A 24337-nucleotide genomic window follows, 5' to 3' on the forward strand; every position below is an offset into this window, starting at 1 on the left:
ACCCTGGATAGAAGTAGAGACTCAGAGCTACAAAATAGTATATCATACATTGCATTTTTGAGGAACAATGGGAAAGTAATTCTGCTTTGAAAGTTGATAAACTTGTAAACTCACTTTTGAGAAAAGGGCCTTTTGAACGTTTAAGTACCTACTGAAGAGCTCTCCTTTGTCTACACCTATTCAGCATTGTTCACACCCTCTTAAGCCAGCCCCACCCATCTCTTTAAGGATTCACATGTGAGGTCATGTGCTCAGCAGTGAATAGTGTAGTAAAGATTAAGACTAAAAGTGGTAGTAGCCTACAATAAGGAAAAATTCCAGGTAAACAGAAAGTATCCAGATATAGAATATGTTTCAGTATTAGTTCACACTTACCCAGACACGCTTGTCTAAATTGATCAGTCATGTGAAATAAATGCTATAACCACCAGCCACATCCAGTGGTGGAAAATTGTCATACTTGAGTAAATGTAAAGATACTTTAGTAATTTTCTATTACGTTAAGTCACCCAGTAAAATACTACTTGAGTAAAAGTCTAAATGTATTGGTTTAAAATATACTTAAGTATCAAAAGTAAACGGAATTGCTAAAATGTACTTAAGTATCAAAAGTAGAAGTATAAATAATTTCAAATTCCTTATATTAAATGAGATAGGAAAATGTATGTGATTCTGTACAATGACATTTTCAGGAGTTAACTTGAACCATCCAATAGGCACATCCTGAACGGATTCATTGCCCTACGGGAGTGTGATGGGAGCACATGACTGTCTGTTGCTTCAGTGGGAAACTGGGTGTGTGCTGTGGTTTTTCACCAATAGGAGTCAGTGACCCTCACTACATGTAGGTTCACCTACTCCACATGTTCCATTCAAACTGTTAGCGTAGGTGGATACTGGCTAGCAAACTTGTGTTAGCACTAAAGCAACCAAGTAGCGCCTCTACCAGGCTACTAGCAACTCCTGACGGCCGCTGTGTCTGCTGAAATTGAAGGTACATTTATCTTCGGAAGAAAGTCTTTGTGTTTGCCCAGTTATGAGAACAGCTCTGCTATTCTTTCTAGCCATCTAAGGTCATTACTACAGCGTGAGACCAAGGCTTGTAGTCTTGAAAAGCTTTAGGCTATATTTGAATTTTCCAATCCAAGGACACGGTTCAACATTTCCCTACATAGCCCTTTCCCTTGCCTGGTTTTTGGAATGACTTTAAAACAAGTTATTACAGACTTGAAATTGCTTTTTCAATCAGTGAGTGCACTCAAAGTTTCTTATTCGGATCAAAGCAATGACTCTTATGCCGTCACTACTGACACTCAGCCGAACCTCGGCCACCCAAGACACGTTTGATTTGATCTTGTCAAGATGTGAGACTTAAGGGAAAAACAACTATCACAGGCTATTTTTAGATAACATCTTTCGCAAATAGCAGAAAATAATGCACTCTTCAAACAGGAATAATACGAAAGGGTCTGAAATTAGCATATGATCCTCTAAATCTTCCATATACCATGAAGAGCAGATGCAAGTTTTGTTCAACTGATTGGTTTACTTCAACGAGTTTTGAGCTGTTCACCAAATGCTGGGCCTAAGCGTAATTTGACTTTGAATCGATGATCTCCATTTCAGATGACATAGGGCTTTGAGGCTCAGTGTAATATCAGGCTTGGCTATGCTGTCAGCTTATGCTCTCCACTCCAGTTTCAAATAAGGCCTTTCTGTTCAGTTAACTGGCAAATGTAGCCACAGACATGACTTTGCAAATAGAAAAAACACATTACAAATGGACAGTCCCTACCTACTCCATATCCCACTGTAGAGAATGTAAGCTAAGCCTAGGCTATAGTCGTATGCTTCTATATTATCATGACAATCCCAAATGTTGTGAAATGTGTTGTCCAATCCAGGGTTCCAGCAGCAGGGGGCTGAGCAGAAGGCTGTGCTGTGTGGCAGAGGACGGGGGCAGAGAGCGCTGGCCCCTGGGGCTCCTGGCTAACGATGGACAACACCTCTCTTGGCAAAGTGAGTGGCTCCACCGAATCAGTGGCCACTGTCACCAGCGAGGAGTTTGTGCTGGTGCAGCCGTCTCACCGGAGGATCCCCCTCGGGCTCAGAGGGCAAGCCCAGACTCAAGGTAGATGCTAACAATGCTGATCAACTATGCCGATATTGACCCCTAACCCCTTGGCTCTCCTGTAGATCAGAAAGGATTGGATAGCAATATGATGGACATTCCACTATCCTATCAGAGGGCTATGAGGAGATTTTACCATGTTGCTAATACCTATCCACACCACTCCTCCTGTCTAGTGCCTAGGGGGCATGTAGCAGCTAGTGGTCGATTTTGTGATATGTCAACTGTTAAATATATATACACACACACACACACTTCTCTATTGGTTATTCCTATACAATTACTCTAGTATAAAGCCACTGTTTGAGCCTCTTCTGAAAGCCGTCCAACACACAGGGTTTCACCTCTCAATCCCTTCCTTTCCTCAGATGTCCTGCAATGGGAAGGAGCAGTTGGAGAGGGCCATGGAGGAGCTGTTGGATGACCACGTAGTGATGGAGGACCGGAGTGGAGGAGCAGGAGAGGAGGGAACCGAGACGTTTTGCGACACATTGAACTCCACAGCCCCCGGCCCACAGACACTACCCCAAGGCCTGGCTCTGTACTCCACACCTGCCGGTACTACTCTACACCTCTCATCTGTTACAATCCCGTAGGGCAATGAATCAGTTCAGGATGTGCCTATTGGATGGTTAACTCATGAATATGTCATTGTATAGAATCGCATACATTTTTATATATATCTTGTTCTCTCTGAAAATGCAAGACTTTTGCTGGCTGTTCCAGTGACCTCAATGTAGAAGTACATTATAGCATGTATACAATTGAAGAATAGTTTCACATGCTTTATGTGCAGTAGATTAAATCGGTAGATAAACAATGTAAACATATCATTGTTACTAAGTAGTTGTATCAGAGTGTACTGTACTGATCATGTAGACAAGGAACGGTCAACGTATGCTGACTGGTACTGTATTGTACATGGCTGTCTGACCCAAACAGGGCATAAAGTTCCATTTTTGGACCACCAGCTGCTGTGGCAGGTAGATAAAAAAAAACATCTACCAGCCACTCCGATGTTTTACCAAGGCAAAATCTTTTTTGCCTCTAAGATTAAACCAAGGAAACACAAAAGAAGGGGTGAGCATGCTTTGTAATGACCTATACAGTTACCCTGACTTCAATGACTTTCATTGATACATTTGACAACAAATTATCGTCTTCAGTCCAACCTGGTTCTAAGTAGTGTGTATGTGTGACACAAACAGTTTTGGCCATTACTGTGCTGTCCTTAGTTTCACTTCCTGTTGCTGAGTGTGCAATTACAGGTTTGACTTGACCCTGGCTTCCTCTCTCCACAAGTAGCTTCCCCAGTTGCTGGGGACTAATATAGGCAGGCTAGTACATGCTAACACTAGCATATTGGGTTGTCTTCTTTATTACATTAGCATCAAACTTTGCCTCAAGTTACTGTTATAATCGTCAAAGGCCAAATCATATTAGCTTCAAATAACTGTTTGTGGTTTTGTAAATATTATCCCATTTTCAGTTCAGGTACCATTTTACTGAGGATTACCGATGATTAGACAACCCATTTATTCCACAGAGCTGCCCTAACATTCTAAACAATAAGTGACCTTTGACCAATTGTCTGTCTGTCCCCATCAGAGGTGTCAGTGTGTCCTGCAGCAGGCAGCCCACCAGTCCAGGAGGAGGACAGTGTTCAGTTCAGTAAGCTGTCCTACCTGGGCTGTACGTGGGTGAAGGCCCCACGCAGTGAGCCCGAGGCCCAGAGAGCCATGACCACACTGCGGGCAGAGAGTGCCATCCCCATCCCCGTCACGCTCCATGTGCCCAATGTACCCGGGGGCTGCGTCAGGTCAGTCCCCATACCCATCACCCTCATGTGCCTAATGTACCCCGGGGCCTGTGTCAGGTCAGTCCCCATACTGTCACACTCATGTGTCTAATGTACCCGGGGGCTGCGTCAGGTCAGTCCCCATACCCATCACCCTCATGTGCCTAATGTACCCGGGGGTTGCGTCAATAGAGACTATAGTATGTGTGTGAGTATGTGGTCACTATAAGTAGAGCGTGGCATCTCTGTCTGTGCCCCACGTATGTCAGGTCAGTCATCCACACTAATATACTGCACCATCGATGTGTGCATTTCGTGTCTGGGGAATTTCTCCTGTATTTACATAGACCTAAACTAAAGCCTTCAATATAATTGCAACATGTACTTGCTTCTGTATGTATGACTATGCAACAAGTAGGCTAAACTCTTACACATCTGAAATGGGCGTCATTTTTATTGCATCGAAACAAAGGTTTAACGATTGAATACACCCTTTATTGTCAGTGTCATTTGTAAGCACCTACACTCTGGTTTGAGCAGTTTGACAAATATATAGAAACAAAGCCATAACAATCCTCTAGCCAACCGTGGGAATTAGGGAATGAGAAAGATAACCGCACTAAGAAAATAAACTTTAATGTGTAAAATCATAGATATTTCTCTGCACCTAATCAGAAAAAAGGAAATTATATAAAGAACCAAGGTGTCTTGAAATAACTTTGTGGGAAATAATATGACACATTACAGTAGAGGAAATTAACGGAGCATGCTGTTGGACTCAATGGGAAAAATATGACAATAAAACATTAATTAACATAAGTTTGTAAGGTGAGTGGGCCTACTTAAGGAACCCCTATCCCCTTCAATAATAGTTGCAATTGCTTATCTTTTGATCTCTCCTTCCTCAGGATTGTGGACCAGGCATCAGGCACGGAGATCGCCTCCTTCCCCATTTACAAGGTGCTGTTCTGCGCCCGGGGTCGGGAGGGCTCCATCGAGAGTGACTGCTTCTCCTTCACTGAGAGCTACCGCAGCTCAGAGGACTTCCAGGTCCACGTCTTCTCTTGCCATATCAAGGAAGCTGTGAGTCACTGTTCTATTGTACTGGGTTCTGTTCTTTTTAGGGAATGCATATTTAGGTCCAATTTGCTGCCGACTATCCAACCATTAGCCGTTTTTTTCAAAACAGTAAAATGTTGTGACCAAATGAAAATACTATGCATGCATATAAGGAACGGACATTTTTCATTAAGCGCTGACTGAAAACATGTAGCAATGGCAAGCTTTTCGTCTTAGTCAAAAGGCTATAGCCTATTAATGAACATGCAACTGCTGTAATAAAGCAGCTAATTAAACCTCATTTTCTATTGTCAAAATGTAATTGACGGGAAAACATTGTTCTTAACAGCACACCTAATAATGTTGCACAATGACTGGGCTTATAAAAGCACGTATTTCACTCCAGTACCAGCTTTTTGAGGAGCTGCTCTCACACTGACAGGTGCTAGGCTTTTCCACTCCTCAAACTAGGCTCTGTATGCTGTCTGCATGTGATAAATAAGATGCATGACAACTGGCGAAAATACACACTTGACAATTTAGTTTCACTTAATTATGGAAATTAACCTATAGACTCATAAGCCTGTTTGGTCAAATGTATTTTCGGCGTTTAACCGATTAAAAAAATATATATTTTCTATTCTACTGTTATTGGTACCTGTGTGCAAGAGTAAGTGTATTTTGACTCCATGTGCACTTGCCTTCACTATACTGGAAGAAACCAGGAGAGGGCGCCCTAACAAGCTAAAATACACATCTCTGAATCAGAGAGGTGTGGGGGGGCTGCCTTAATCGACATCCACGTCTTCGGGGTAAAAGTGGGTTAACTGCCTTGCTCAGGGACAGAATGACAGATTTGTTTTTTTACCTTGTCAGTTTGGAGATTCGATCCAGCAACCTTTCGGGTTACTGGCCCAACGCTACCTGCCACCCTGTAAAGTAGTATTACATTTAATTAAATTCAAACTTTGTCCCCACAGCAAAATCCATTCATCAAACTATTATATTTTCTCTCTCTTCCTTCTTCCTCATTCCGCTCTAGGTGAGTCGGATCCTGTACAGTTTTTCCACAGCATTCCGGCGCTCATCTAAGCCAAACCCTGACGAGAGGGACTCGGCCCTGCCCCTCTCCCCCGACAGTGACCTCTTCACTTTCACCGTCTCACTGGAGGTCAAAGAGGATGACAGCAAGGGCAATTACAGGTCAGCATGTAGCCACTGCGAGTACACACACACACACACACACACATATGCATGCATTCTATGGGGTTAAATCAGTCCCATACATACACACAGTTTAACAGACCTTTAAGCCAACAACTGTCTCTCCATCTGGCTGTCTTCCTCTCCCCCATCCGCCTCTCATCAGCCCGGTTCCCAAGGACCGAGAGAAGTTCTTCTTCAAGCTGCGGCAGGGCTTTCAGAAGAAGGTGGTTGTTATGGTCCAGCAGATGAGCAACAAAGAGCTGGGCATTGAGAGGTGAGGGTCTGATGCATACTTGTTTCTTCTGTAAGGGCTTGTGAGCTGCATACACTGGTCAGTGAGCAAGTAGCCTGTACAGGGTTCATACAGACATTGGCAAGGACTTTTTCAAGCACTTAATTGTGATTATCAAGTACCTATATTTTATATTTCATTGTTGCAATGGCCTATAGAAAAAAATAACTCCCCCAAAATGTATGCATGCTCCCGACACAAACACACTACTGATGTCTGGGCATGTGGGAGCTAGTCAGTCTGGCCCTTTGTGATGTTAAGGAGTTATTGAGGGGTTACTGTATCATGTTTTAAAACGGTTTCCCTTTGTAATGGTACGCTTTGTATGGAAAACCAAGTTGAAGCCTCCATGTTGTCTTGCTCATAATTAACCACACATGGTTTTACTGCAACAAGCACAACAGATTAATTAGCACAACACCCTTCAATTGAAACGGTGGGAAACAAACGCCTACATCTCTCATTAAAAACGTATCAGGAATGAGATCATGGAATAATTATATTGGAGCAGTAGAAATGTGGACACCAAGGAACTTGAAACTCTCGACCCGCTCCACTACAGCCCCGTCAATGTTAATGGGGGCCTGTTCGGCCGCCTTTTCCTGTAGTCCATGATCAGCTCCTTTGTCTTGCTCACATTGAGGGAGAGGTTGTTGTCCTGGCACCACACTGCTAGTTCTCTGACCTCCTCCCTATAGGCCGTCTCATCGTTGTCGGTGATCAGGCCTACCACTGTTGTCATCAGCAAACTTAATGATGGTGTTGGCGTCGTGTTTGGCCACGCAGTCGTGGGTGAACAGGGAATACAGGAGGAGACTAAGTACATACCCCTGAGGGGCCCCAGTGTTAAGGATCAGCGTGGCAGATGTGTTGTTGCCTACCCTTACCACCTGGGGGTGGCCCGTCAGGAAGTCCAGGATCCAGTTGCAGAGGGAGGTGTTTAGTCCCAGGGTCCTTAGCTTAGTGATGAGCTTCGTGGGCACTATGTTGTTGAACGCTGAGCTGTAGTCGATGAATAGCATCCTCACATAGATGTTCCTTTTGTCCAGGTGAAAAAGGGTAGTGTGGAGTGCAATTGAGATTGCGTCATCTGTGGATCTGTTGGGGCGATTGCAAATTGGAGTGGGTCTAGCGTAACTGGAAGGATGTTGTTGATGTAAACCATGATCAGCCTTTCAAAGCGCTCCATGGCTACCGACCTGAGTCCTGCTGGGCGGTAATCATTTAGGCAGGTTACCTTCGCTTCCTTGGGCACAGGGACTATGGTGGTCTGCTTGAAACATTTAGGTATTACAGACACGGTCAGGGAGAGGTTGAAAATGTCAGTGAAGACACTTGACAGTTGGTCCGTGCATGCTTTGAGTACCCGTCCTGGTAATCCGTCTGGCCCAGCGGCTTTGTGAATGTTGACCTGTTTTATGGTTTTGTTCACATCGGCTACCGAGAGAGTTATTACGCTGGGACCCAGAACAGCTGGTGCTCTCGTGCATGCTTCAGTGTTGCTTGCCTCGAAGCGAGCATATTATGTGACTTGTTAAGCAAATTTTTACTCCTGAACTTATTTTTACTTTCCATAACAAAGGGCTTGAATACTTATTGACTCAAGAAATTTCAGCTTTTCATTTTTATTAATTAGCAGACATTTAGAAAAGCATAGTTCCACTTTGACATTATGGGTTATTGTGTGTAGGCCTGTAACACAACAACAAAATGTGGAAAAAGTGAAGGGGTGTGAATACTTTCCAAAGGCACTATATAAAACTTTGGAACATGTTTCAGGCTGAAGTCTGTTTCTGGCTGGTGACCGGCACTTACAGAAAACACTTCAGCGGTTTAACTAGTAGAATTAGGTCAGGTTTCTCACATTGCCTTCCTGTCTGTCTGTATTTTGTGTTCTGTGAAACCTGACACACCTTGCATCCTATTTTTAATCCTTTTTTTCCCCTTACACTATTTTTTAGGTTAATCTTCTTTTAGCTGTGAATGTGTATCATGCTGCCTACCTGTTATGGCCATGTAGATTACCTAAACAATTGTTTTATTTTGTGTGTCACAATGATGGAATAGCAGTTGTTTCAAGCTGATTGTAATTGTTAACCAGCTTGAAGGAGTCATGCCTGCTTATTACAACAGTAAGCGTATGTTAAGTTCATGACCGTTTTTTATATATCAACCTTATGAAGGAAGGGTGAAGTCCAGGCTCTTCAGATGAGTATCTTTATTCTATGGCAGCATAGTAGATGCTTTATATTTTATGAAGTTGTAATTCTCACAGCAACCACTTGATGTCACATCTATCATAAGAAACAGGTCAATAGTGGCCTCTGTTTGAACGTGATATTGCCACTGCTTTGCTGTGGTTACATTTTGATTCCTTGAATTTCTAAATATAATAGACCCATGCAAATTCACCCAAACGTAGCAGCCTTTGTTGGGAGTCTACAGGATTCAAAACTGGGTCACTGTGCAACCAAATATACCTGTAGCTTTGCTAATGCCGTAGTACCTGTTTGAGAAAGGTTATATTTCTTCAATTCTACAGCTAAGGATTCTCAACAAAGACCATCATATAATGAACCCAAATGCTACCCAAACCTTTGGTTATATGAAATGATAAGTTGCAAATCCCTCTTGTTTTATTGCTCACAACCTGTTCTTTTCCCTCAGGTGTTTTGGGATGTTGCTGAGCCCAGGCCAGAAGGTTCGGAACAGTGACATGCACCTTCTAGACATGGTGAGCAGAAGACTGAGTAGCTCTCAGGGGGCTTTCATTCAGTCACATGATGACCACGTTACAAACTGCACGCCGTCTACTGAACTAAACTATCACTATCAGACGTGTCATTATTTTGTCATTAGTTGACCTGAGCGTTGGTCAGGCTAAACAGAGTTGAATTGAATAAGTTCTTTGGGGTTTGATTGGAATGGCTTTGCTCTTTGAGACCCCTTGATCATGATTGTATATCGTTTCTCACTATTCTCTGTGACTGTGCCCTTGTGAAGGAGTCCATGGGGAAGAGCTCGGATGGAAAGTCCTATGTGATCACAGGAACCTGGAACCCCAACATGGCTGCCTTCCAGGTGCTGAATGAAGACACACCTAAAGGTGAGGCCAAACCCCCAATCCCTCAGCCCTTTCACCAGCCTAGCATACTGCAGCATGTCATTGTTAACCAGCCTAACACTAGCATACTGCAGCATGTCATTGTTAACCAGCCTAACACTAGCATACTGCAGCATGTCATTGTTAACCAGCCTAACACTAGCATACTGCAGCATGCCATTGTTAACCAGCCTAACACTAGCATACTGCAGCATGCCATTGTTAACCAGCCTAACACTAGCATACTGCAGCATGTCATTGTTAACCAGCCTAACACTAGCATACTGCAGCATGCCATTGTTAACCAGCCTAACACTAGCATACTGCAGCACATTGTTAACCAGCCTAACATACTGCAGCATGCCATTGTTAACCAGCCTAACACTAGCATACTGCAGCATGCCATTGTTAACCAGCCTAACACTAGCATACTGCAGCATGTCATTGTTAACCAGCCTAACACTAGCATACTGCAGCATGTCATTGTTAACCAGCCTAACACTAGCATACTGCAGCATGTCACTGCAGCATGTTAACCAGCCTAACACTAGCATACTGCAGCATGTCATTGTTAACCAGCCTAACACTAGCATACTGCAGCATGTCATTGTTAACCAGCCTAACACTAGCATACTGCAGCATGTCATTGTTAACCAGCCTAACACTAGCATACTGCAGCATGTCATTGTTAACCAGCCTAACACTAGCATACTGCAGCATGTCATTGTTAACCAGCCTAGCATGTAATTGTCAAAGTGTTGCTTGTCATACAGAATACTGCTGTCACATTCATAGCTGGCCAGGCAGATCCTTCAATTTTTGTCTCTTTCATCAATTCCAATGGATGTCTTTGCCCAGAATACATAGGCAGAATAATACAACAAAAATGAAAGATTTTTTATTATAGTGTCCGTCTTTTTCATGTGAGGATGGATGGAAAAAGCTTCAGTTATGATAATAACAAGGGGAAGGTACTTATTTGCTTTTTGAGACCAGAATATTCTTTCTCTGCATTTACAAAGCTTATTTTAATAGCAATATTGTTGTTGTGTTCTGGGATGTGTTTAGAGCGCTAGCAGCGTTCAGCCTCAGTGGTTATCAGAGACAGAGGAAAGGGGATGTGGTAGACTTGAATGTTTTTGAGTTTTTCATTTCTGGCTAATTATAGCTAATTGTCCAGTCCAGGTTGTTCCGGACTCCACCTATATAGCCAGCATCCAACCAACAGGTCATATTATAACAGAAATCTATTCAATTAAATGTTTTTTATTTTTTAGATCATTATCAAGTTAAATGATGTAGTTGGCTAAAATTGTGGTGACATTTTCGTAGTTTTGAACAGTCACAAAATAGTCAATGCCTCTAACATTTGATACCACCTTTTCCTTTAGATGGCTTGCAAAGTGTCATATTTTTCCTTTTTGACACAGGCAGCCAAATAGACAGGTGATTTGGACACCTTTTCATATATCGGGGCCCAGTGTAATGCACAGTAAGACACTACTGCGCAGTGCAAGGGCACGACATCACCTCACTGAACTCATCACAGTGCCTTCAGAAAGTATTCATACCCCTTGTTCAAAAATGTTATTGTTAGAATGTGGTCTACACACAATACCCCATAATGATAAAGTGAAAACATGTTTTTAGACATTTTTGCTAATTTATTGAAAATGTAAATACATAAATATCTAATTTACATAAGTATTCACACCGCCCAGTCAGTACTTTGTAGAAGCACTTTTCGGCAGGGATTACAGCTGTGGGTCTTCCTGGGTATGTCTGTATCAGCTTTGCGCATCTGGATTTGGGGATTTTCTCCCGTTCTTCCTTGCAGATTTTCTAAAGCTCTGTTAAGTTAGATTGTGAGCGGCGGTGAACATCAATCTTGAAGTCTTTCCACACATTTTCAATGGGATTCAAGTCTGGGCTTTGGCTGGGCCACTCAAGGACTTTCACATTCTTTAGCCATTCCAGTGTTGAAGCTGTATGCTTCAGATCATTGTCTTGTTGGAAAGTAAATATTCGCACCAGTCTAAAGTTGTTTGCACTCTGGAGCAGGTTCTCAGTTGACCAAACCAGTTGCTCAGTTTGGTCTGACTGCCTACTCTAGGCAGAGTCCAGGTAGTTCCATATGTTTTCCATTTCCCAATGATGGAGACCACTGTGCTCTTAAACTTTCAGACCCCAGGAATAGTAGCTGCTGTCTAGGCATGGGGATCCATAATAAATACAAACACTCTAGGAATTGTTTTCTACCCTTCCCCAGATATACCTCATCACAATTCTATATCAGAGATCTACAGACAGTTCCTTGGACTTCATGGTATAGGTTCTGCTCTGACATGCACTGTCAACTGTGGGACCTTATATAGACAGGTGTTTTTCTTTCTAAATCATGTCCAAACAATTGATGGACTCAATCAAGTTTTCGTGACAGCTCAAGGATGATCAAAGGAAATTGGATGAGCCTGAGGTCAATTTGGAGTGTCATAGTATTTGTGTGTGTGAGAGAAAAAAAATCTATTTAATCCATTTTGAATTCAGGCTGTAACAGCACAATGTGAAATAAGTCAAGGGGTATGAATAGTTTCTGACTGTATATCAAACAAATTAGAGTTGCTTACTCTGAAGTCAGGAGAGTTTGACTTGAACCTAAATGGCAGCTTGTCAAAGCAACCCGTCTCAGGGGAGTTGGGTAGTCTAAAATACAAAGCCACACTTCTTCCTCAAAGAAAACAGACAATATATAATAATGTTTCCACACGGGGAGAAGCTGCTGATGAAACTGGCAGAACATGCATGTAAACATTGGATATTGTGTTACATCAGCATTGGTCGGTGCTGGAGAAGAGCAGCTCACCTATAAATAATATATATTTTTTACTGTAGCTAATAGTTGTTTTTTATTTTTATTTGAAGCTGTAGGCGCTGGCACACTGCCTACAAAACATGAACATAATTTTTTTATTTGTACAAAATAGCCTGTAGACACAAGGCTTTGACTCTACACTATCTAGCGAAGAACCATCCCTTTAAACCACACAGCTTACTTCATGTCAAAACTGGGAGAGACTAGACTTCTAAAAAAAATGTAACAACAGCCCTAGCGATCTTAGCTAAACAAATCCTTCTTCTTTGTCTTTGATTCGGCCCACAGGGAAAGTAGTCTTATGGTATCTGAAGCTTGAAGGGATGCCGTTTCCGAAAACATCTTTCTAAACCAATATTTTATCCTTGACTTTATCCTAATTGGAATACACTTGTAGGCCATTCTTTACAAGGCAGTTTCTTTTGGTTCATTACAATAATAAAACCTTCTCACTGTGAGGTTTCCCCCCATCTTTTACACCTCAGCGATTGCTATCTGTTCTTGTTTACTTTTCTTGCAATTGTTTGTTGGAAAATCTGTTACCCCAGACGTCACTTTTTGCTATAGGACAGATTAGATTTACGCAGTTTTTCATCACAATATATAATTTGGAATGCAGTTTCCTTAGATATTCAAAGAGTTTGTTGTTCTTGGTTGTAGTAATATGATTTCAATTCTGCATTTATCAATAGTCTATCTTCCTATGGGAATGGTGAGCGAGGTAGGTGAGGTGCTGTCCGTAGTATAGTTAGTGGCTGCTGTGGGATCCAAGATTTCTCTTAGTAAATCATGGTGGTGTACCTCATTTAAAACAGCAGGTGCTAAATGTTTTCTTCCCTCTAAACACACAATTAAAGCAAGTTAATACCTTTTTCACTTCATCCACTTCATTGTCAACCTGCAATGCCCACTTTGACTAGGGCAGGTAGCCTACATGGTACTTGTTTAAATTCTAGAGCCACTGTTGGCACTACAGAGCTCTGATTTAACCCCCCCACCACCCCTAGCCCTCCAGTGTGTAACCTTGACCTTTGTGGTGGTCTCTCTCCAGACAAGCAGGTGTACATGACTGTGGCCGTGGACCTGGTGGTGACTGAGGTGTTGGAGCCAGTGCGCTTCCTGCTGGAGACACTGGTGCGTGTCTACCCGGCCAACGAGCGCTTCTGGTACTTCAGCCGCAAGGCCTTCAGCGAGACCTTCTACCTCAAACTCAAACAGGTACCGGGGCACTTAGTAGGCCTTGATAGCACAACCTCATCAGAGTCGTATTCATTACATATCTTTCTCATCAGGATGTTTTTCAGCCAACGTTTTGTCACTTATTCTTTATATCTGAAAGGTATTGCCGGCAACAAAGCCTGTGCTTTTATTTCCGCCAACCGACATAGTCATGATTTGCGGTAATGTATTTAATAGTCCCACCAACCCCTCAGTATAAATGTTGCCTTTCATTTTGCCGTCTTTGGCACGCATTAAATCATTAACATACTGTTGTCCAACATCACACTTTTTATTTTCATTCACAAATCTTCACAAAAATGCTTTATATATTTATTTTTACACACACACACGCAAATATATATATATATTTTTTGTTCCCCCTCTTGACCTTGACAGGTAAATATTTATGTTTGGCTAATAAATGATGGATTATTATGGCAAAATTAATGTTGGCGTTTGAAAGAAGAGAGAGCGCATCACGATGTTGTGATCGCATCCAACCAAAAAGCTACTTTGTGAAGTCATCCTGCAGTGGTTCAGCCAGGTCGAGGTTTTTACATGTTTTGTTGTTGACATGATTGGAAAGAGAAGATTAATGCTTCTTCAGCAATAAAAAAAATGAGGATGGGGGCTTTGTTTAAAAAAAAAAAAACATAACATAATAAAACAAAAAATATGCTTTTCTATTCTTTTTGAAAATAAATGTTGTTAGCCTTATGTTTCCTAGGACCTGCATAAACCAATTAATTTATTAATTTTAATGATGTAACGATTCACCGATAAACATCGGTCCCCGGTTCAAATGTTTAAGATACGAGTTCATCGGTCCGTAGGAAACCAAATCGTTCCAAGTGTAGCGTGAATCTGTCAGACAATCGATCCAAACGTTACGAAAATACCTCTAATCCTTTGACTGCATTTATGCATCATTGATCTTCAAGTCGGATAACAATTGTGTGCACAGTGCGTAGCTGCTCGCGCCACCTTCAGCATTCAATTGCTTGTAAAATGGCTTCCGTAATGTCAAGTCACAGGCTCTATTAGTTGGGTGACTAGCCAGGCAATTTGCTGGGTCATTGTTACCAAATGCACTGTAGAAAGTTGTGTTTTACCAGCAGAGTTCTGTAGGCTACCAGAGTGGACCCCACTCGCATCTTTCTGATCGCACATCTAACTGTAGATTGGGGCTTTTTGATTGCAAGGTTCACCATTGAATAGTTGTTCTAGTTTTGCTTTAAACAGTCAGTGCATTTGCAAACATTGTAAAGGTGTGATTTAATATCAAGGACAGCAATAATTTTTTTGCGAGCTGTACTGTCCGGTGCATTGGTTGGCGCGGAGGAAGAGCAGCTCTCTTGTGAAGTTACAAACACTCAAAGCCATTTGCTTTTGAGACTGGGGTGAAATCAAAAGCGGTGTTATATTATTTGGCTATGTCATAGTTAATTTCTAAAGATCCATATTGATGTGTTACTTGCTCAACATTTCTCATCTGTTAAAATGACAAGTTAACAAAAGGCAGAATTGCCCCCCCCACCCCCACACTAATTGTGGTAGATGATCCGTTCATGTTCCCCATCACACACACGTTTGTTATACATTTTTTGGTCCTCACAAGGAGAGTAAAGCAAGTTAAATTCTGACATTTCACTGGGCCCCACAAGGAAAAAGGCTTTTTTAGAATTAGGTTTAGGGTTATGGTTAGAATTAGAATTCAAAATACGATTTTGAATGGGAATACATTTTTTGGTGCCCACAAGGATAGTATTCTCTTCAAAATTGTATTTTCCCTAAACCTAACCCTTAAGTCTTAAAAAGCCTTTTTCCTTGTGGGGTCCAGTGACATGTTGGAATTTAACTTGCTTTACTCTCTTTGTGAGGACTTCTGGTCCCCACAAGGGGAGAGAAATCATATCACTCACACAGACAGACAGACAGACAGACAGACAGACAGACATACAGACAGAGAGTCACTTGGAGAAGTCAGTTCACACAGTTTCAGCTCAGAGGCACAGTTCCTGAGTTCCATTGATGTCAGATTGTAATTTAGAATGGGAAATTAATTTGTTCATGCAAAAAATGTAATTGAAACGATTTGGTTCGATGCAAACAAAAAAATATTGTTCCTGTATTGTATCTACAGGAGATGCGCATCGTATCATGCTTGGAAGGAGAGATGCACATCCCTAATTCTAGCCAACTCATATAATTACCAGAACATATCTGACAACACTTTAAGGAGCCAACTTTTTATTCACCATAACAGGAAAATACAAGGTCATTATTTATAAATGATTTACAAGTAGGCTACGGCAAGTAGCTAACTTACTGTTGGGAACGTGAAGAAATTAAAGCAGTGGAAAGTCTGAATTTAAAAGGAGGAATTTAGAACATGCAGCTGTCAGGTCACCATGACAATGAGCATAACAACAGGGTAAAATTTGAATGTCTTTAGCTCCTTCTCGGCAAACGCAATGGCTATAATAAAATGCCTACAAGAAGATGAAATATTGTTCTGTTTTGAAAGAGTACACCTAATGTTTTAACCAACCTTCTGTTATTGTTCTAGTAGTCCTCCCTGTTTTGCCCCACTGGCTTCCATCTTCTTTCTAGTGAATACGACAAGGGAAATACAAGAGTGCTGTTGTGTGTTCTGCTTACTGGTCCTACAAATTTCAACTCTAAAAGATGAAAAGCAATGCCAGGACTAAAGCTTACCTTGCACGAAGGTGGAGGTATCGGTCCTATTGTTTTCTTCTGGTAGTCCTCCATGTTAAGTGAGGAATAGATGACCCTGCACAGACACAGGAAACAAAGCAACTTATAACTATCAAGATATCCCTCTATCTAATCCGATGCAACCGAGCCTGTTGGGTACACGCGTACAACCACACCCAATGTACGTGACCCATGCCCCTCCGAAATGCATGAGGGCGACAACTCATTCAATTGCCGGCTAAGCACACAAGTGCATCCCCATCCAAGCCAGAGTTGGAAACACAAACCCGTTGCCTGTTTGTTTGAAAGGCAGATATCCTCTCCACTCTGCTTCCGGGGAGCAGGTGAGGCAGCAAACGGAGGCTTTGGGTCCGTCCCAAATGGCAACCTATTCCCGCTGTAGTACACTGCTTAGGGTGCGTTTGAGACGTAGCCTTTGTATCATTGGGTGCCCTAATACGAGGAAGCCTGTCATTATCTGGCTGTAGTAATTAGGACCCTGGCTGATTGCCTCTCTCTCTAGTTATCTAATCAGCAGGCAGGAAAGAATGCCGGCTGCTGTAGTTGGAAGCTAATTAAAAGAGAGCCATTGTAGTGTGTGCACAAGATTCTAATCCCAGCCACTAGCTACGTATATGATTTAATTTGTTCCGCGGACTTCTCATTAACGGCGGAATAACAGTGACTGTTGTCGCACTCTCAACATATTTCACAAGGAAATAAAAAGGGTTTGAGGTGTTGGTGGAGGGTCCTTCACTAGGGTATTATTGCAAACATTGCTTATTGTGACATCCTTATCTCTACTGTCTAAACCTTAGTCATTACGGCAATATTATAATTTACTATGTATGACTGTCTAGCGATTAGAAAACTATGCATTGCCTATAAATGTCTTGGATGTACAGTATAGTTTTCAATTTGTGTCCTTGCACTTAGTGTTAGTTTAAATCCACTTCTCACCATGAGTGCTGAGTCCATATGACCCCAGTATCAACAACAGTGATACAAAACCATCAATGTGTGCAATGTGACAAAGCCCAACTTAAGAAGTGACCTGCGTAGGTGAGTGAGCACAGTCTTTCTGTGCTCTGATTGCACAGGCTCCCTGTGAACCCTATTGCCAGACAGTCTGGTCAAAAGGCCGCTGGTGGGATCCTTGGCTCTCCACTGCCGCTCTATTTCATTTCCTCCTGTACGTGTAATTATATTTTCAGCGCGCTCCCCTCGGGCAGTGGCAAAGGTGATGCTAACTTTAGAAGGTGTTTTTTCAGACTGAGGCACTCTGAAACATATTGAGGATGTCTAAAGAGACTTTCCAACAGCTCTGTTACAAAATCAGATTTTTTTTGCATGTAGAATTGACTTGTCAGTGCTGTTGCAGTTATCCATAACACTTGATGTGTTAACAGATTAATCCCCCACTGTGTGTGTGTGTAGGGTGGTGAGAAGGATGGCCAGGCTGATTCCATGTTGGAGGTAGTGAGCCTGCAGAGGGAGACTGAGAGGAACAACTTGGTCCATGTTGAGGAAGAGGAGCCTGAGGAAGGTATGGAGCTCTTTCTGTTTTTCCCTGTCTCTCTCTCTCTCTTCCCGTCTCCCTCCCTGTCTCTTTCCCTCTCTCCCTCTATCCAGCCCCCTTTCTCTCACTCTTTCTATTTCATTCCATCTCTCTCCCGCCTCTTTCGGTCTCCATATAAGTCTCTGTTCCCCCTGAAGACTTAGTAAGGGTGTGTTGTTGTGTTGGGGTGCTAGTGTTGACATGTTGGCTGGCCTTTCCCTAACCTCTCCAAGGTCACCATGAGAACGTACACAGCTCTCCAGGCAAAACGACATGGCACATTGAATTCCATCCTCCTCATTGACACAGACAACATTTCATGACCAAATATTTCTTGGTTGAAAAATGCACTCCTTCCCCCATAATTTACAAGAAAAACGACCTGCGTCTTGGAGCTTACTTAGATGTACAAGGCGAGAGAGGAAAGAAAACAGATTGCTTTTACACAAACCGCTTGTTGGAGGAGAGCATTTGTTTTATTGATATATTTCGGGCAATCGTTTCTCCTCGCTGGCGGGAACACCTCATCCAGATTAGATCTGTCCAGATAATTGAACATTATCAACACGTTGGCTCACGTTGCATTTTCTTGAGGCTCGCCCCCCTCCTCACATGTGGCGGCCATGAATCAACTATGAAGTTTAATTTAGTTTGGGTGTGTGTGAGCTGTCATGAGGGTGAGGCGATGGCACGGGTGTAGTAGTGTTACAAGGTATACTGAAACTCCTGTACTTTTTCAACACTAGAACATAAACAGGTTGGTACTAGATTTTGTTTTTCTTTCGGTACTTCTGTCAAATGTGTCTCATGGATCAAGTCTGTATCAGCGCTGCTGATGTCCCCCTTATAGCACAAGTGTACCGTGCCTGCCCCTCTTAGCCAGCACTGGGAGTCTGGGCTGCATCATGTTAGCTCCCCATTCATGCTGCATGGACAGGGCCAACCAGGCAGGATATAACTCCATCCACTTTGCCAAAACACAGCCACCAAACCACTAGAAGGATATCAACAGACCACCACCTTACTACCCTGAGACAAGGCTATAGCCCATGAAGATCTCCTCCACGGCACGAGCCCGAGGGGGTGCAAAACCGGACAGGAAGGTCACGGTATGGAAGCACTAACTGAAGAGCACTAACTGAAGAGCACTAGTAAGCCAGTGACTCAGTCCCTGCAATAGGGTCAGAGGCAAAGAATCCCAGTGGAGAGAGGGGAGCCGACCAGGCAGAGACAGCAAGGGCGGTTCGTTGCTCCAGTGCCTTGCCGTTCACCTTTGCACCCCTGGGCCAGACTACACTCAATCATAGGACCTACTGAAGAGATGAGTCTTCAATAAGTACTTAAAGGTCGAGACTGAGTCTGTCTCACACATGGATAGGCAGACCATTCCATAAAAATGGAGCTCTATAGGAGAAAGCCCTGCTTCCTGCGGTTTGCTTAGAACTTCTAGGGACAGTAAGGAGGCCTGCATTTTGTGACCGTAGCGTCCAGTAGGTATGTACGGCAGGACCAAATTGGAGAGATGGGAAGGAGCAAGCCCATGTAGTGCTTTGTAGGTTAGCAGTAAAACCTTGAAATGAGCCCTTGCCTTAATAGGAAGCCAGTGTAGAGAGGCTAGCACTGGAGTAATATTATCACATTTTTGGGTTATAGTTGGGATTCTATCAGCCATGTTTAGCACTAACTGAAGTTTATTTAGTGCTTTAACCGGGTAGCTGGAGAGTAGAGCATTGCAGTAGTCTAATCAGAAGGAGGAGAAGGATTTAGCAGGAGGCAGAAGGATTTAGCAGGAGGGAGAGATTATAGGATAGAAGGAGAGAGAGTAGTGGGAGAGTGAAGATGAAGGCGCATTACCATATGGGTAGTGACCGTCTGGGTAAGGGCTGAGTGGTTAGGGCTAGAGGAGAGGGAGACAAAGGAAACAAAGTAGTGATCAGAGACCTGGAGGGGGGTTGCCTTGAGGTTAGTAGGCAACATCCTCTAGTAAAGAGGAGGTCAAGCGTATTGCCTGCCTTGTGAGTTGGAGGGGGTTCTCATGTGTATTCTTGAATCAAATTGGGAAAAAGTGTGACCTGTGTCCAAAACATTGGAGTCTTGTCCAGTCATTCATCGCGATGGCCTTTGCCACGTTTGGTCCAGTCATTCATCGCGATGGCCTTTGCCACGTTTGGTCCAGTCATTCAACGAGATGGCCTTTGCCACGTTTGGTCCAGTCATTCAACAGGTTGGCCTTTGCCACGTTTGGTCCAGTCATTCAACGAGTTGGCCTTTGCCACGTTTGGTCCAGTCATTCAACGAGATGGCCTTTGCCACGTTTGGTCCAGTCATTCAACGAGCTGGCCTTTGCCACGTTTGGTTCAGTCATTCAACGAGTTGGCCTTTGCCACGTTTGCGCCGTTATCATTATGCACACTTGCTGGTCCTCATTCAGGCCCAAGGCGGTTAAAGGAGCCTATGATGTTTACAAGCACAGACCTTTCAGTTGAAACTCATCAATAAAGTGTACTTTCTAACGAATGTAGGGCTCAGTTGTTCTCCTAGACCCAAGGTCTTATGTAATCGTGTAATAATCAACGTGTGTGCTCATTCAATTACTCCATTAATTTTGTTATACTGTGTTGGGATGGTGACTTGGGAAAAATATGTGCGAGATGGAATCTTATATCTCCTGTCCTGCTTGTTTATCTTCTTGAAGCAGTCTTTGCTGACAGTGTATATAGGAGTCATGTTTTTGTAATATATTAGTTTTACTTTTTTGTTGTTAACAAACTAAAACATACAGTACCATTCAAAAGTTTGGGCACCTACTCATTCCAGGGTATTTCTTTCTTTTTACTATATTCTACATTGTATAATAATGGTGAAGACCAACTATGAAATAACACAATGTAGTAACCAAAAAAGTGTTAATCATATCAAAATATATTTTAGATTCTTCCTAGTAGCCACCCTTTGCCTTGATGACAGCTTTGCACACTTAGCATTCTCTCAACCAACTTCATGAGGAATGCATTTCCAGCTGTCTTGAAGGAGTTCTCACATATACTGAGCACTTGTTGGCTGTGTTTCCTTCACTCTGCGGCCCAACTCATCCCAAACCATCTCAATTGGGTTGAGGTCAGGTGATTATGGAGGCCAGGTCATCTGATGCAGTACTCCATCACTCTCCTTCTTGGTCAAATAGGCCTTACACAGCCTGGAGGTGTTTTTTGGCTCATTGTCCTGTTGAAAAACAAATGATAGTCACACTAAGCGCAAACCAGATTGAATGGCGTATCGCTGCAGAATGTTGTGGTAGCCATGCATGTTAAGTGTGCCTTGAATTCTAAATAAATCACCAAGTGTCACCAGCAAAACACCATCACACCACCTCCTCCATGCTTCACGTGGGAACTGTGATTTGGACTCATCAGAGCAAAGGACAGATTTCTACCGGTCTAATGTCCATTGCTCGTGTTTCATGGCCCAAACACGTATCTTCTTCTTGTTGGTGTCTGGGCTCCCGAGTGGCACAGCGGTCTAAGGCACTGCATCTCAGTGCAAGAGGCGTCACTACAGTCCCTGGTTCGAATCCAGGGCTGTATCACATCCTTCAACCATGAAGGCCTGATTCACACAGTCTCCTCTGAACAGTAGATGTTGATGTGTCTGTTATTGAACTCTGTAAAGCATTTATTTGGGCTGCAATTTCTGAGGCTGGTAGCTCTAATGAAGTTATCCTCTGCAGCAGAGGTAACTCTGGGTCTTCAGTTCCTGTGGCAGTCCTCATGAGAGCCAGTTTCATCATATCGCTTGATGGTTTTTGCGACTGCACTTGAAGAGTTCTTGAAATGTTCCGGATTGACTTCATGTCTTAAAGTAATGATTGACTGTCGTTTCTCCTTCCTTATTTGAGCTCTTCTTGCCATAATATGGACTTGGTCTTTACCAAATAGAGCTTTCTTCTGTATATCACCTCTAAATTGTCACAACACAACTGATTGGCTCAAATGCGTTAAAAAGGAAAGGGACTATTTTAACAAGGCACACCTGTTAATTGAAATGTATTCCAGGTGACTACCTCATGAAGCTGGTTGAGAAAATGCCAAGAGTGTGTAAAGCTGTCATCAGGGCAAAGGGTGGCTACTTTGAAGAATTTCAAAAATCTAAATATATTCTATATAGCACTTCTTATAGTTTCTACATGATTCCAAATGTGTTATTTCATAGTTTTGATGTCTTCACTATTATTCAACAATGTAGGAAATAGTGAAAATCAAGAAAAACCCTTGAATGAGTATGTGTCCAAACTTTTGACTGGTACTGTACATGGACAACAATAGACGTCATTAATGTTTGTGGAAATGTATGTAAATGCTATCTCTCCTCACCAGCACCTAACTGTTCACTCTAAGTGGGGATGGTTGTGATTGGCCAGCATGTACATACCATGCACAGATTGAGAGCCCGCTTCTGATTGGTCAGCATCCTCTGTGCATATAGAGAGTGAATGAACGGAGTGTGCTCATCTTATTGGAGGTATCAAAGAAGTGTCAGAGTGTCCAAAGAAAGGAGAAAATCGCAGCCTCTTTTGATAAGGACATTGAACATGTCAATATCGAAATTTCGATCTGAATTTGATGAATCGTGCAGCCCTAGTGTGGGTGTGTGTGTGATAGGGCTGCGATATGCAACTGTTCAGGGAAGTCAGGAACCAATGCACGCAGTCAGTCAGGAAAGCTAAGGCCAGCTTCTTCAGGCAGAAGTTTGCATCCTGTAGCTCCAACTCCAAAAAGTTCTGGGACACTGTGAAGTCCATGGAGAACAAGAGCACCTCCTCCCAGCTGCCCACTGCACTGAGGCTAGCATTTCTCAACGGCTGGCCATGCCTTCCGCCTGGCTACTCCAACCTCTGCCAACAGCTCCGCCCCCCCCCGCAGCTACTCGCCCAAGCCTCTCCAGGTTCTCCTTTACCCAAATCCAGATAGCAGATGTTCTGAAAGAGCTGCAAAACCTGGACCCGTACAAATCAGCTGGGCTTGACAATCTGGACCCTCTATTTCTGAAACTATCCGCCGCCATTGTCGCAACCCCTATTACCAGCCTGTTCAACCTCTCTTTCATATCGTCTGAGATCCCCAAGGACTGGAAAGCTGCCGCAGTCATTCCCCTCTTCAAAGGGGGAGACACCCTGGACCCAAACTGTTACAGACCTATATCCATCCTGCCCTGCCTATCTAAGGTCTTCGAAAGCCAAGTCAACAAACAGGTCAATGACCATCTCGAATCCCACCGTACCTTCTCCGCTGTGCAATCTGGTTTCCGAGCCGGTCACGGGTGCACCTCAGCCACGCTCAAGGTACTAAACGATATCATAACCGCCATCGATAAAAGACAGTACTGTGCAGCCGTCTTCATCGACCTTGCCAAGGCTTTCGACTCGGTCAATCACCATATTCTTATCGGCAGACTCAGCAGCCTCGGTTTTTCGGATGACTGCCTTGCCTGGTTCACCAATTACTTTGCAGACAGAGTTCAGTGTGTCAAATCGGAGGGCATGCTGTCCGGTCCTCTGGAAGTCTCTATGGGGGTGCCACAGGGTTCAATCCTCGGGCCGACTCTTTTTCTGTATATATCAATGATGTTGCTCTTGCTGCGGGCGATTCCCTGATCCACCTCTACGCAGACGACACCATTCTATATACTTCCGGCCCGTCCTTGGACACTGTGCTATCTAACCTCCAAACGAGCTTCAATGCCATACAACACTCCTTCCGTGGCCTCCAACTGCTCTTAAACGCTAGTAAAACCAAATGCATGCTTTTCAACCGTTCGCTGCCTGCACCTGCACGCCTGACCAGCATCACCACCCTGGATGGTTCCAACCTTGAATATGTGGACATCTATAAGTACCTAGGTGTCTGGCTAGACTGTAAACTCTCCTTCCAGACTCATATCAAACATCTCCAATCTAAAATCAAATCTAGAGTCGGCTTTCTATTCCGCAACAAAGCCTCCTTCACTCACGCCGCCAAACTTACCCTAGTAAAACTGACTATCCTACCGATCCTCGACTTTGGCGATGTCATCTACAAAATTGCTTCCAACACTCTACTCAGCAAACTGGATGCAGTTTATCACAGTGCCATCCGTTTTGTCACTAAAGCACCTTATACCACCCACCACTGCGACTTGTACGCTCTAGTCGGCTGGCCCTCGCTACATATTCGTCGCCAGACCCACTGGCTCCAGGTCATCTACAAGTCCATGCTAGGTAAAGCTCCGCCTTATCTCAGTTCACTGGTCACGATGGCAACACCCATCCGTAGCACGCGCTCCAGCAGGTGTATCTCACTGATCATCCCCAAAGCCAACACCTCATTTGGCCGCCTTTCGTTCC

The 24337-nt window shown here is 43.3% G+C and overlaps 1 protein-coding gene across 1 annotated transcript in view; it reads left to right on the plus strand.

Moving 5' to 3' along the window:
- The window catches only part of LOC115109083 (rab GTPase-activating protein 1-like), a 159488-nt gene that overhangs the window by 10908 nt on the left and 124243 nt on the right, over positions 1-24337 (plus strand). Inside the window, 11 exon segments of the mRNA XM_029633663.2 lie at positions 1905-2085; positions 2087-2131; positions 2500-2689; positions 3740-3950; positions 4838-5012; positions 6031-6191; positions 6358-6468; positions 9154-9220; positions 9490-9592; positions 13513-13679; positions 17838-17946. Coding sequence (XP_029489523.1) covers positions 1996-2085; positions 2087-2131; positions 2500-2689; positions 3740-3950; positions 4838-5012; positions 6031-6191; positions 6358-6468; positions 9154-9220; positions 9490-9592; positions 13513-13679; positions 17838-17946 — 1429 coding nt within the window. The 5' untranslated portion in view covers positions 1905-1995.

Source organism: Oncorhynchus nerka, linkage group LG25, assembly GCF_034236695.1.
Source record: "Oncorhynchus nerka isolate Pitt River linkage group LG25, Oner_Uvic_2.0, whole genome shotgun sequence".
Lineage (NCBI taxonomy): Eukaryota > Metazoa > Chordata > Actinopteri > Salmoniformes > Salmonidae > Oncorhynchus > Oncorhynchus nerka.